Source organism: Balaenoptera acutorostrata, chromosome 2, assembly GCF_949987535.1.
Source record: "Balaenoptera acutorostrata chromosome 2, mBalAcu1.1, whole genome shotgun sequence".
In the NCBI taxonomy this organism is placed as follows: Eukaryota; Metazoa; Chordata; class Mammalia; order Artiodactyla; family Balaenopteridae; genus Balaenoptera; species Balaenoptera acutorostrata.
The window spans coordinates 76,237,949-76,250,848 of record NC_080065.1 but is presented as its reverse complement, the minus strand read 5'-3'; the positions used below and the strand labels follow the sequence as shown (position 1 = coordinate 76,250,848).

Genomic DNA, 12,900 nt, shown 5'->3' with positions numbered 1-12,900 from the left:
AATTTGTATGAAACACAAAAGACTCTGAATAGCCAAAACAATCTTGAGGACAGAGCTGGAGCAATCAAACTCCCTGACTTCATACTACACTACAAAGCTACAGTAATCAAAACAGTATGGTACTGGCACAAAAACAGACACACAGACCAATGGAAGCAAAAGTAAACAAATGGGACCTAACTAAACTTCAAAGATTTTGCACAGCAAAGGAAACCATCGACAGAATGTAAAGACAACCTACTGAATGGGAGAAAATATTGGCAAATGATATGACCAACAAGGGATTAATATCCAACATATATAAACAGTTCATACAACTCAACATAAAAAAAAAACCCAAATAAAAAATGGGCAGAAGAACTGAATAGACATTTCTCCAAAGAGGAAATGTAGATGGACAACAGGCACATGAAAAGATGCTCAACATAGCTAATCATCAGGGAAATGCAAATCAAAACCACAATGAGATATCGTCTCACACCTGTCAGAATGGCTATCATCAAAAAGAGCACAAATAACAAATGTTGGCAAGGATGTGGAGAAAAGGGAATCCTCATACACTGTTGGTGGGAATGTAAATTGGTGCAGCCACAGTGGAAAGCAGTATGGAGGTTTCTCTAAAAACTAAAAATATAACGACCATATGACCTAGCAATTCCATTCTTGAGTATATATATCCAAAAAAAACCCAAAACACTAATTTGAAAAGAAACACACAACCCAATGTTCATAGCAGCATTATTTACAATTGCCAAGATATGAAAGCAACCTAAGTGTCCATCAACAGATGAATGGATAAAGATATGGATATATATATATATATATATATATATACATACATATACACACACAATGGAATATTACTCAGCCATTAAAAGGATGAAATTTTGCCATCTGTAGCAACATGGATGGACTTACAGGGCATTATGCTAAGTGAAATAAGTCAGACAGAGAAGGACAAACACTGTATGATATTACCTATGTGTGGAATCTAAACAATACAACAAACTAGTGAATATAAGAAAAAGAAAGCAGACTCACAGATATAGAGAACAAAGTATGGTTACCAGTGGGGTAGCGAGGCAATGTAGGGCTGAGGGAGTGGGAGGTACTATGGGGTGTAAGATAGGCTCAAGGATGTACTGTATAACATGTAGAATATAGCCAATATTTTATAATAACTGTAAATGGAACATAACCTTTAAAAATTGTATAAATTTTTTTTTAATTTTTTTAATGAATAAAGGACCTGAATAGACATTTCTCAAAAGGAGACGTACAAATGGGCTACAGCTATATGAAAAGGTGCAAATCATCACTAATCATCATGGAAATGCAAATCAAAAGCACAATGAGATATCACCTCACACCTGTTAGAATGGATACTGTTAAAAAGACAAGAGATGACAAGTATTGGAAAGGATGTGGAGAAAAAGAAATGCTTGTACACTGTTGGTAGGAATGCAAATTCATATAGCAATTATAGAAAACGGCATGGAGGGTCCACAAAAACTTAATAATAGAACCGTCATATGAACTAGTAATTCCACTCCTGGATATATATCCAAAGGAAATGAATTCACTATGTTGACGAGATATCTGCATTCCCATGTTCACTGAAGCATTATTCACAGTAGCCAAGATATGAAAACAACCTAAATGTCTTTCAGCAGATGAATGAAGAAAATTAGATAGTAGGGAGATGCAAGAGGGAAGAGAAATGGGAACATATTGTATATGTATAACAGATTCACTTTGTTATAAAGCAGATGCTAACACACTATTGTAAGGCAATTATACTTCAATAAAGATGTTTGAAAAAAAAAAAAATTAGATAGTAGATAGAACAGAATATTATTCAGCCTTAAAAAAAAAAAAAAGGAAATCCTGTCATATGCCACAACAGGGATGAAACTGAAGAACACCATGCTAAGTAAAATAAGCCAGACACAGAAAGACAAATACTTCATGATCTCACTAATACGTGGAACCTAAAACAGTCAAACTCATAGAAGCAGAAACTAGACAAGAAGGGTGCTTGCTAGGAACTGGAAGAAGGGGAAAATAAGGAGAAGTTATCAAAGGATGCAAAGTTTCAGTTATGCCAGCTAAGTTCTGGAGCAATACTATACTGTACACTTGAAATCTGCTAAGAGAGTAGATCTTAAGCATCTTGAAAGAAAGAGAGAAAAGAAGGAAGGAAGGAAAGAAAGAAGGAAGGGAGGGAAAGAAAATTATATCTATGTGAGGTGATGGATATGTTAATTAGCTTATTGTGGTAATCATTTCACAATGTATATGTATATCAAAATATCAAGTTGTAAATCTTAAATATATATAATTTTTATTTGTCAATTATACCTCAATAAAGCTAAAAAAAACTTTAAAAAGACCATCAATATAAGGACTAAAGTATTTCTTTAACAGAACCCAGAGAAGACAATACTAAGCCGAGCTGAGATGCCCTATGAAGTATACTACATACCAAACTAAAGACAAAATAAATGTCAGGGCAAGAGAAATATAACTTGCCCAATAAAAGCGTTTGAGAAAGAAGAAATCATCTTCTTGCAGTTAGCAAAGAAAACTCTGCTAACTGCAATACAGCCAAAATTAATTGAATGCAATTAGCCAAGTTTTCTGGGGTTTGGGAGAAAAAGTATGTACAAATTACTGAAGACTACACCCTTGTACAGGTCTTATTAGGAATAAGAGGAAAATCAAGAAAACTAATATTAAATTTAAAGAAAAAGATTCTTTGGGAAAACAAATGTTGAAAGATATAAAATACTTCCTGAGAAGTATAGCTGAGAAGAAATTATGAGCATTCACTTAATATGAGTATTGGTGATAATAAGACTAGGCAACAGTTATTGAGGGTTACTATATATGTTCCACGTACTATACGTGACACTTAAAATGCTGCCATCAATCCTCAGAGTGGCCCGGCCCAGCAGATATTATCTCTCCCTTACAAATAAGGAAACTGAGGTCAGGAAAGACTGAGTCTCCCAAGGCCACATATTTAGAAGGTCAATTTAAACCCAGTTCTGCCCAGTTTCAAATTCCAGGTTTTTTTGTTTTGTTTTGTTTTTTGCCAGTACCACACTGGTTCTCATTTGGAGAAAAAAAAAATTAAAATTGAAATGACATAGACATATAATATTTTTACAATTTTGGTGTTGTTCAATGGACACAGACAAGAGGATTTAAAATGTGTAAGAAACATAATTTTAAATATATATGATTAAAACCTATAACTTAAAATAAATAATACAAATGAAGCCTATGACAAATATAAGGTACAAGAGAAATCAATATGACAGCTATTTAACTGTCAGGCTTCAGTGGACTGAAATACTTTAATTCACAGAAATTTAAAGGCTGAAAAGACATCAATGCTTCTTTTCCTTGTTTAGTAAGTTCCAGGTACAGTGCCAAGTCCCTTCCAATCCCCCAAGAGGACCGTGTCTGTTTTAAGAGTATAGATACTGCTTCAAAAGGATTAAGTGATTTACCTGGTAGTCTTCAGGACTGAATGCTGTCAGTGATACTGTTCTATATTCCGCCATAACCCTCCCCAGGAGCCCTTGAGCACGGACGACCAGCAACCTAACTTCTCCATCCTCCTCTTGCACGGTGATGTGTGGAGCACTGCTTGCAGGCAGGGTCATTGCGTCCTCAGGCTGGGGAGGCAGCCCAGTGGAGAACTGTAGCAAGCCTGGCAGATACAAAGAGAAGCAGGGCATTCTTGCCCCAATTATCTGTGGAAGAATCTCTTATTCACTTGAAACAATCTTACACAATTATTTTGATCACCAGGATAAAATTCAGAGGGCTCTCATTTAGAAAAGACTTGAGTGAAGATTTGACTAACATGCTCTTGACAGAATATGTTAGTAAGTTTTCAGGATGTTAAAAATTAAAATGCTAATTTTCCTTGTCTCCACCCAAAGAAAGCTTTTTTTAATGGAAGCATCAATAAAAAGAATAGTGATGGAGTTTTAAAATATTATTATCAAACATTTACTCATATTTGACTCTCTAGAATTCATCCTTAAATTTATAGCAGAACAAAATTAATGGCACCCTAAAGGATTTGCAACACGCTTTTTTGAAAATTAAGTATGAAAATCAGAGTTGAAGAACTTCCCAGGTTTCCTTCACAGATCTTTTATTGGATGGTCTTGCTTTATTCCTACAAAAGAACTATTACTTTTCAATGCAGAAAACAGTCTCAACTTATTATGACAGACGTCTATGATAGTTTCCCAATTAAGAAAATTATCACTTTTCAGCATAAGACAAAAAGAAACTAATATAAACAGACAGTGATAACGCTACTTCTTGAAGTCAAATAAAATATAAATTACAAAGTATTTCAATTAGGTGTTAACATATCACAGTAGGACAATTTTCAAAATTAAAAAAATTTTGATTACCATGAATTAAAATACTTTTTTCATTTAAAATAATCCTGCATTTAAAAATACTTTTCAAAATATATTATTAAACTTTAGAAATCGATCCTTATATTTTTTTCACAAGCACTGTCCCTCCAAATGGCAGCTTAGAAGTTCCAAGAGCTCGGAAGTTAGAGCTTCCGAAGGAGTTCTACTTCAGTCATTTGCAGAAGTCCCTTAAACCCTTAGCGAGATCAAGTACACCCAGAGAAGAGGGGATTATTCTTGCAAAAGGGCTTGGTTACCATATGGATGATCACTAGCTTTGATGGTGATATCTGTTGTTTCCTTTTCAGGGTCTATGCTTGCACCACTGGTAGGAGTTGAACCTAGTTTCCCATCTCCAGGAACCGCAGAAACCAATGTCACACGGAAATACTCATTAAGCTCCGGAATATCATCATCAAGGACATAAATATTCAGGACCTATAAATATAAAAATCCAAAGGCATTAAGCAATGAGGCATGCAGAAATTATTTGCCACTTATCAGAAGAAAATAAAGCAGCCAAACAAAGTTACTTTTTAACATGACAGATTTCTACACAAACTTAGACATAAAAATAGAGAGCGAGAGAGAAACAGAGAGAGAGAGAGATCTGAGAAATTAATTCTTTAATCAATAATGGGTGCTGAAGAGTAATACTTTCTGTATAAAAATATCCTAGTCATGTATTAATATCATACCATATATTATACATTGATATATCAATATAGTATCATATATTCTTTGTACCAAAGACAGTGGTATTACCAACCTCAGGGTATAGAGTTCCTGGTTAAGGAACTGCATGTTATCTGATAGAATGTGGTAAGGCAATAGGAAAGGACAATGTATCCATGTCTAGTTCTGGCCTAAGGAAAGCCTGACATACCTAGCAGCCACATGCTAGAAAACAGATCCACAATAAATGCTAGAAAACAGATCCACAATGAGCCCTATAAGTCTGGCATACACAAACTGCTCAAAAAAATTAGGAAAGGAAGTAGCAATAACTCAGCCATGCTCTACAATATATAAGTCAAAATTTGAAGTGAAAAAAACCATTCCTCCTTCTTTTATTAACTGAACAAGCATGTTTTGACATCTGCAATGTGCCAGGGCTAGAAATGGCCCCAGTCGCTAAGAGACCCACAGTCTTCTGTAGGAGAGAGATCTGTGGAAAAACATTTAAAATGCAATGCAAAAATGTCATAATAGAGTTATGTACAAAGTAAACTGAGAACAAAACAATCAACTCTATCTGGTAAAGGTTTTACAACAGACAAGTCTGAAGCAAGTCTTAATGAATTAGTTGTAGTTATGAGTAATAATGAGGAAGGACATTCCAAGTAAAAGGAACAACAGCATGAAAGAGTAAGACATCTGGGTATCTACAATTAGACCACTAAGGCTAGAGTGGGAGAGAAGTCTGGACAGATAAACAGGAGTCAAGATCATAGGGACAGTTCATGCTATCATTAAAAAAATGAACTTCACTCCACAGAGAGTAAAGGAAAATGGAAGAATCATAAGCAGGGGACTGACAAAATGAGAATTCCATTTTAGAATCAATACCATGGCAGAGTGTAAACAGAGTGGACAGAGCAAAAAAGGACGCAAGGTGCTGAGTTAGGAGGTGACTGACCAGCATTAATGAGGTACTGAACTAATTCAGTGACAATGGAGATGAGGAAAAATGGATGGATTTTAATTTGTTCTGGAAATAGAAGACCAAGGCCTTAAAGACTGAGCACAGGGAGTGAGGGACAGGAAGGAATGATGTATGATTTCCTGGTTTCTTCCAGAAAGGAGGGTGACAACAGTCTAAAAACAAACTGTAACTCCAAATGCAATCTCCAAAACACTAGTCATTAGGCCTAAAAGCATTTGGAGAACTTTTTTTTTAATGTAGGCCCAAGACAGAATCTGAATTTGGTTTTAATGTTCATTTTAATCAAAATTTTAATTAATAAAGTAAGACATGGCATGGCCAATGTGCTCAAAGTATAAAAATGACACTTCTACCCAAATCTTGTCATTATTTTTTAACTAAAGGGAACAATAGTGGTCTGAAGATTTAAAATATCTTGCCCCTAGAAAGTAAGCTGACAAATGTTGCTATGAAAAGCAATACCAAAACATCAAGATGTACATTAAAAATGAAGCAATTAATATTTTTAAAGTATTGAAGCATACCAAAGTACTCACTCAATTCAGTTAGTGAAATGAAGAGTTTGAAACTGAAGACCCTATCAAGGTATAAATGTATCTCACATGGTGACTCATTACACAAAACAGTATTTACCTTTACTATATGTTATACCCTCTGCTATTTTCTATTCTCTTTTGAAAATCTTCCTCATAACTTACTCAATTGATTTCATAACTAATGGGCCATTTAAAAGCACTTGAAAAACACATTTCCAGTATACATTCCTGTACTGCAGCAAAACACACACACACACACACACATACACACACACACACACACACTCTTCCCAGACTGTCTTGCCGCTAGGTTTCTAGATGTGATTTAAGTGTATTTAATTAAATGCACTCCCCAGACATCTGGAAGGCAATAGCCAAGTGGAGGTCACCTGACTGCTGTCTGTGCTGGAAAGCATAGTCACAGAGCATCAGCAGATACCTCAGTATCCAGTCTCTGGCTTAGTAAGACTGAGAAGCTAGTGTAGATCCAGCAGGCACAGCACTATAAACCAACCCCAGTATTCAATGTTATTGTTGCTTTAAAGGTCAATTATTTTTTAAAGAAATTTTAAAATGACAGAGGAAAATATTTTAAATAAATCTTGACAGGAGCATACACGACTATTTTCCTGACCAAACTTTTATTAACTCTTAGCTCTTCCAAAATATATATGAATACTCTTTACAAAACAGTGGTTCCCAGTTATATTTTTATTTCATAGCGGGTAAATTTTCCAGGGGAAAATGTTGAGGATCAACTCTGTTTTCCAAGTGGGAACATTAAAAAGTTATCACATATCATCACTGTTACTTGATAAAAGAAATAGCAATTTAAATCAAAAAAATAAGTGAAAAAGACAGGATCAGAATAAACTATAGTCCTTTAAATGGAATAATTTCAGCCTTATGAAAACTTACTCATTGTCCTAATTTTCCTCATTTTACCAAAGACCAGTAAAACATTTATCATGGCTCTTATTTACAGACTGCTATTGGGAACTCCTGTTATAAGTTATTTAATTTGTTTCCTTCTTCCCCCAAATTATAGAGATTTGATCACTCTTCTTTAGCTTGAACTCTTTAAATCTTAAGAATATTTTAAATTTTTCCTAATTTTATCTCTTTCATCCAATCAACTCCTAAGTCCCTTAGAAATGTCTTCAAAGATATTTGCAAGTCTTAAGTTATTTTACTATTTATCCCTGATGACCTATAAACTATTTACATTTCTAATGAAAAATTATACTGATATGAATATTCCAACATATCAGACATTTTATATTAGAATGTAAAAAAAAATTTATATAGGAGAAGGTCTCATCTCAATTTCACCTACAATAAGTGTCACTTATTTCTGGAGCATCTATTCAGAAATCAGACGATTCACGGAAAGCTTCTGATAAAACTGGTGATCGCTGGTACTTTCAAAACAAAGAAAAATTACCTATTTTTTCCAAATTTAAAAATAAAATGATATTACAGTTTTAGTAATTCCTCTTGGCTGACAGGAAGAGTACCATTAAGAATTCTGCAGTTTCTCATTGTATCAGTAATAACCAAAAACCCACAATGATAAATCTTCAAGCTATACCACTTTTATTATATTGAGATTAAAGAACAGATATAACAGACATTACTTAACATCCTTAATTTTTCACTGCAGAAGTAAATACAAAAATATTTTATGCCACGATATATAACTAATTACCTAAATATTCTAAATTGCTTAAAAAGCAGGAAGCTGCAAATAAATTACAGAACAGACAGATCAGGAAAAGCTTTCCAGGAGGCTTTCAAAGAAACAGAGAAGGTAGAGTTTACCTCTGATCTCTGCCAAGGAAGGAATGTGATAGTTCCACTGGCATTAGCAAAATCATCAACAAGGTAATTAACACCATCAGATTCGATCTGTGAGATGGTGTAAAAAACATGCACATAATCCAGAGCTCCTCTGGTTCGCTCCACCACACATGAAATGGTGGCTCCCTCCTCTGCAATCTGAAATTGAACATAAGTTCTTTATAAGTATACACCAATTCAAATCAGTGATAAAATTACAAGGCTTTCCTGAACTCCTTTTACCATAAACTTAATTCTATAACGTTCTACCTCTCTAAGGCGGCCTCTACATTCCTCCGGACATATTTTTGACTGCTAAAAAGTATTTACAATCATTGGTTTTTCTGCTCATTCCTTTAAAGGGATAAATAAAAGCAGAAATAATAATAATTAATTAACTACACATGTAATTCATTCATTGAAACCTCTTGTGTGTCAGCCAGTATGCTAGATGCTACGGTTACAAATGATTTTTTTTAAAAAAGCACAACCCTTTATCTGGGTAACTCTAAAGAGGAAAACAAACTCATGATTTTATGATGAGTTCAGTACAAAAAGTCAGGTGCAAAAAGAGTGGAACATGACATCAGGGAGAACTTTCTAGGCACAGACACAAGAAGTAATCGAGTGGATTTGGTGAAATCATTTTGAGGGTGGTATAAACTATCCAGTGGGGACAGCCTGGAGAAATTCCTGGTGGGGAGACAATAGTCAGGTAAAGAAGGGCACTGATATCATGTTTAATATCTTTTTGCTATTTCTGACATATATACATATACATATGTATACATACATGTGTGTGCATTTTTCATGTGAAAAGTATTTTTATTTATGTAATTTAAGATAATGTTTAGAAATTACATGGAGCAAGAAATTGGAATATCTTTTAGAATAGGTCTTCCTATTCTTAAATTCTCCATCTCTCAATTCTATTTTTAGAATTAAGCAATTGCTTAATTAAGCAATTGCTTAATTGCTTAGTAGTTTAGTTGCAATGTGGAATCATACTCTTAATACATTAAAATCCATTGGTCTACCTTGCACTTTAAATCAATCTTTACCCATGCATGATTTTGTAACAATACACGTTGATTATTTGGAGAATATTGGTTCACTGAGTTATACAGATCTTCCAAATGTTGATGTATTTCATTATACAAAATAAGTAAATCACACTTGCTAATATCACTATCGATCTTATCTGAAAAGTCTTTAAGTATTGGGAAACCATCAAGCTCACTTTGGCAGGTAAAATGTCCCAACAACTCTAATTTTTGTTTGAAAGCTCAAATTTTTATCATTGGCAACAAATACTATCAGTCATTTTCCTGGTAGTCACTGACTCACTTCATTAATTTCCATGAAAATGCCTGCCAGATACCCAAGTCTGAGTAACCAAACTTTGTTGGTCATTTTTTCAAGTAAAAATGGTGTTCCACAAAAACAGCAGCCAGTTCAGCTCACAACTCAGTATCTGCACAAATGCTTTTCTTCACAACTATCATGTTTTGTTAATGCAGCAGAAGTGCTTTATTTGTGTTTCTCATTTCACAATACAGAATGTTAAAAAGGTGGGTATTCAAGGGTAGAAATTTTAACAAATTAATGTTTTGTACTGTTTCATCAAAGATACTCAAGTGAAATTTTCACCTTTTAAACTACAGGTGTGTGGTGATAAATGAAACAATGACAACTGGGACAGTTTGGTGCCACTGCCTTGATTCATACAAAGGCACTAGCAGCTAGCAGTTTCGGCAACCATTGCTTTTGCAGTGCAAATGTCAATAAAATGAAAAAGACATCATAGTATTTTATAAAATTAGGTTTGACTTTTGTAGAACTCCTGAAAGATCTCAGGAACCCCTAGGGGTTCTTGTGCTACACTTTGAGAATGACTTCAGTAAGCAATCAATAAATATTGATGATGGTCATCACGACAAAAATATTTCATTATCACTCCTGTCTTCAGATCACACCAAGATGAAAGTAAGAGTTTTATACTTCAATTCTTAAGACTTTCAGGAATGAAAATTCTGTAATCTTCCTAACAATCAAATTCCAATATCTGATCTTTTAGACACAACACTTTTCCTATTTCACCATCTAAACTTTTACTCTTTCCAATATAGATGTATTCTATTTCTCTCTCAAGTGGGCTTTTTCTTTCCAGCGGTTACACAACTATAGATGCTGTAGCTCCTATAAGGAAGTTCTCTTCTGCAATCAAAGGTTGACTGGCCCTGTTCAAATTCTGAAATACCTGGGGACAAAGGTGCATACCTAGGTGGAACTAAACCAACACCAACACAACCTATCAATGGAAATTGTGAGACAAGCCAGCACTGAAGACTTACTATAATGGCCCAGAAAGTCAGAGAAACACTCAAAAACTACTCATTTCAGGCAGGTTTTAAACACTCATGTATTGTTTTGTTTTGTTTTTCAGTTTGGTTGTTTATGCAGCTTAGCTGAATCTAGATGTGTCTGTTATTTGAACTAGGAGCCTTTTCAGGTCTTGATATGAAAATACATTCACAAGTTCAACAAAGATTTATTGAGTACCTACTATGTGCCATGCTAGGTCCTAGAGATACAATAATGAACAATAATAAAACCTTGTTACACTCAGAGTTCTTTCACCTTTGTGGCAGAAAGGGATAGCCAGTATATAAGTAGGCTTATAAATAACATACGGAATTGAAGCGTGTGATCAATGCTACAAAAAAAAGTAAAACTAGGTGAAGGGATGGAGAGTGACCAGTTAGGAGAAGTGGGAGGATTACTTTAAATTAAAAAGTCTTCACTGAGTAGATGTCTTTGGAGCTGAGACTTGAATGACTAATTCTGAGGATGTGGAATAAGAGCGTTCCAGATTGAAAGGCTAGGAAGTGCTGATGCCCTGAGATTGGAACTGAAACAAGGCAAGTCTGACTGAAACATACTGACCAAAGAGGAGAATTACACAAGAAGTCAGAGCCGTAGGCAGGTGCCGGGTCATGAAGAGATATGAAGGGAAGCTGATTTTAGATGGCACAGAATGGTTCTCACAACCTGATGGAAGTCACTTTGTCTTTTTAAAAATAGACATGATGATATCAAACATACATGGGGGAAAGACAACAGGTTAGAATTCACAAGACATAAGTTCAAGTTCCAGTTCTTCCCACTGTATCTTAGAAACAAAAAAGGCGGGGGGAGAAAATAAGTATTTATTAAATACTAGTAATTGCCACACTGTGAATCAGGTATTTCATCCTATCTCACTTAATTCAACTAGGGTTAGTTATTTTCTCAGGTCTCTAAGCTGCCGTTTCTAACTCCACGAAGTGGAGAAGGTAATAATTAATATTTGTTGCAGCTACATTATGAATTGTCAGAAAGGTGCATAAAAAACTAACATGTAAAGTTCTTTGACAACTAAGTATCTAAAAGTATTATCATTATAGATAAACATACTTCTCTTTTAAGTCATAGATTTGTATGACATTTGTCCTCCCTGTCTAGGATATTCTATTTCTGGCATAGAAAAAGAACACTTATTGAAGATCTCTTATGACTGTCACCAAACCAAAGAATAAGAGGGGCCATAAAACACTCCAGAGAGCCAGGCACCCCAATTTGAGCTATTGATACAATGAGCCCGATGACCTAGATATTTTTTTCAAGCTCTACCCATTCATGTTTTTCTTAATTGCTTCAATTTACATATGCACCCCTCTAAACCTACAAGAATCAACTTGCAGAAGGAAAGCCTCTCTTGTTCGTTGGCATCCTTTCATGGACACTGAGCTGTTGCTTCACACACAACACCTGTGAAGCGGTTTCATAAGATCTCACATTACCGAACAGGAAACCAAGATGATTACGAATCCCTGAACGCTTGGAAAGGACTGATAAGGGCAGTAAAACTGCCTAATGAATTAAGCTGGCCAAGATGGGTGATAAGAAAGGCATTTGCATCCAACATGGAAGAACACTGTAACTACTTAAGAACGTTTCATATGTGAGGAAAAAAACCTCAAAAAATCATATTTTAATAAAGTCTCAATTACAATTATTCATAGAAGCTTTCAATATATATTATTTCATTTACTTACACAGTAGCCAAAAAGTAAATTACATGTGGAGTACAATTATGCATTCTGTGAAATGCATTAACTTTAAAGATAATTGCTAAAGTTTCATTTGCTAACTTATTATTACTTCCCTCAGCTTATTAAGCTTCTGATTCAAACTGTGAACTTATAAGAGAAAAGACCTTATAATTTACATTTGCACCGCTGGCTATAGCATACTTCTGGGCCTAGCGTCAATACTCAGGCAATCTTACCAAATGAAAGAAAGCCCACTCCCAAACAAATCCATTAAGGATGAACTTTTTAACTCTGAAATTCACCAGGCTCACTAC

The 12,900-nt window shown here is 34.7% G+C and overlaps 1 protein-coding gene across 1 annotated transcript in view; it reads right to left on the bottom strand.

Annotated features, from left to right (window-relative positions):
- The window catches only part of ADGRV1 (adhesion G protein-coupled receptor V1), a 540,475-nt gene that overhangs the window by 461,618 nt on the left and 65,957 nt on the right, over positions 1 to 12,900 (bottom strand). The window contains exons 23-25 of the mRNA XM_057540356.1: positions 8,475 to 8,651; positions 4,709 to 4,889; positions 3,519 to 3,721 (exon numbers count right to left, since the gene is read on the bottom strand). Coding sequence (XP_057396339.1) covers positions 3,519 to 3,721; positions 4,709 to 4,889; positions 8,475 to 8,651 — 561 coding nt within the window. The remainder of the gene's footprint in view (positions 1 to 3,518; positions 3,722 to 4,708; positions 4,890 to 8,474; positions 8,652 to 12,900) is intronic.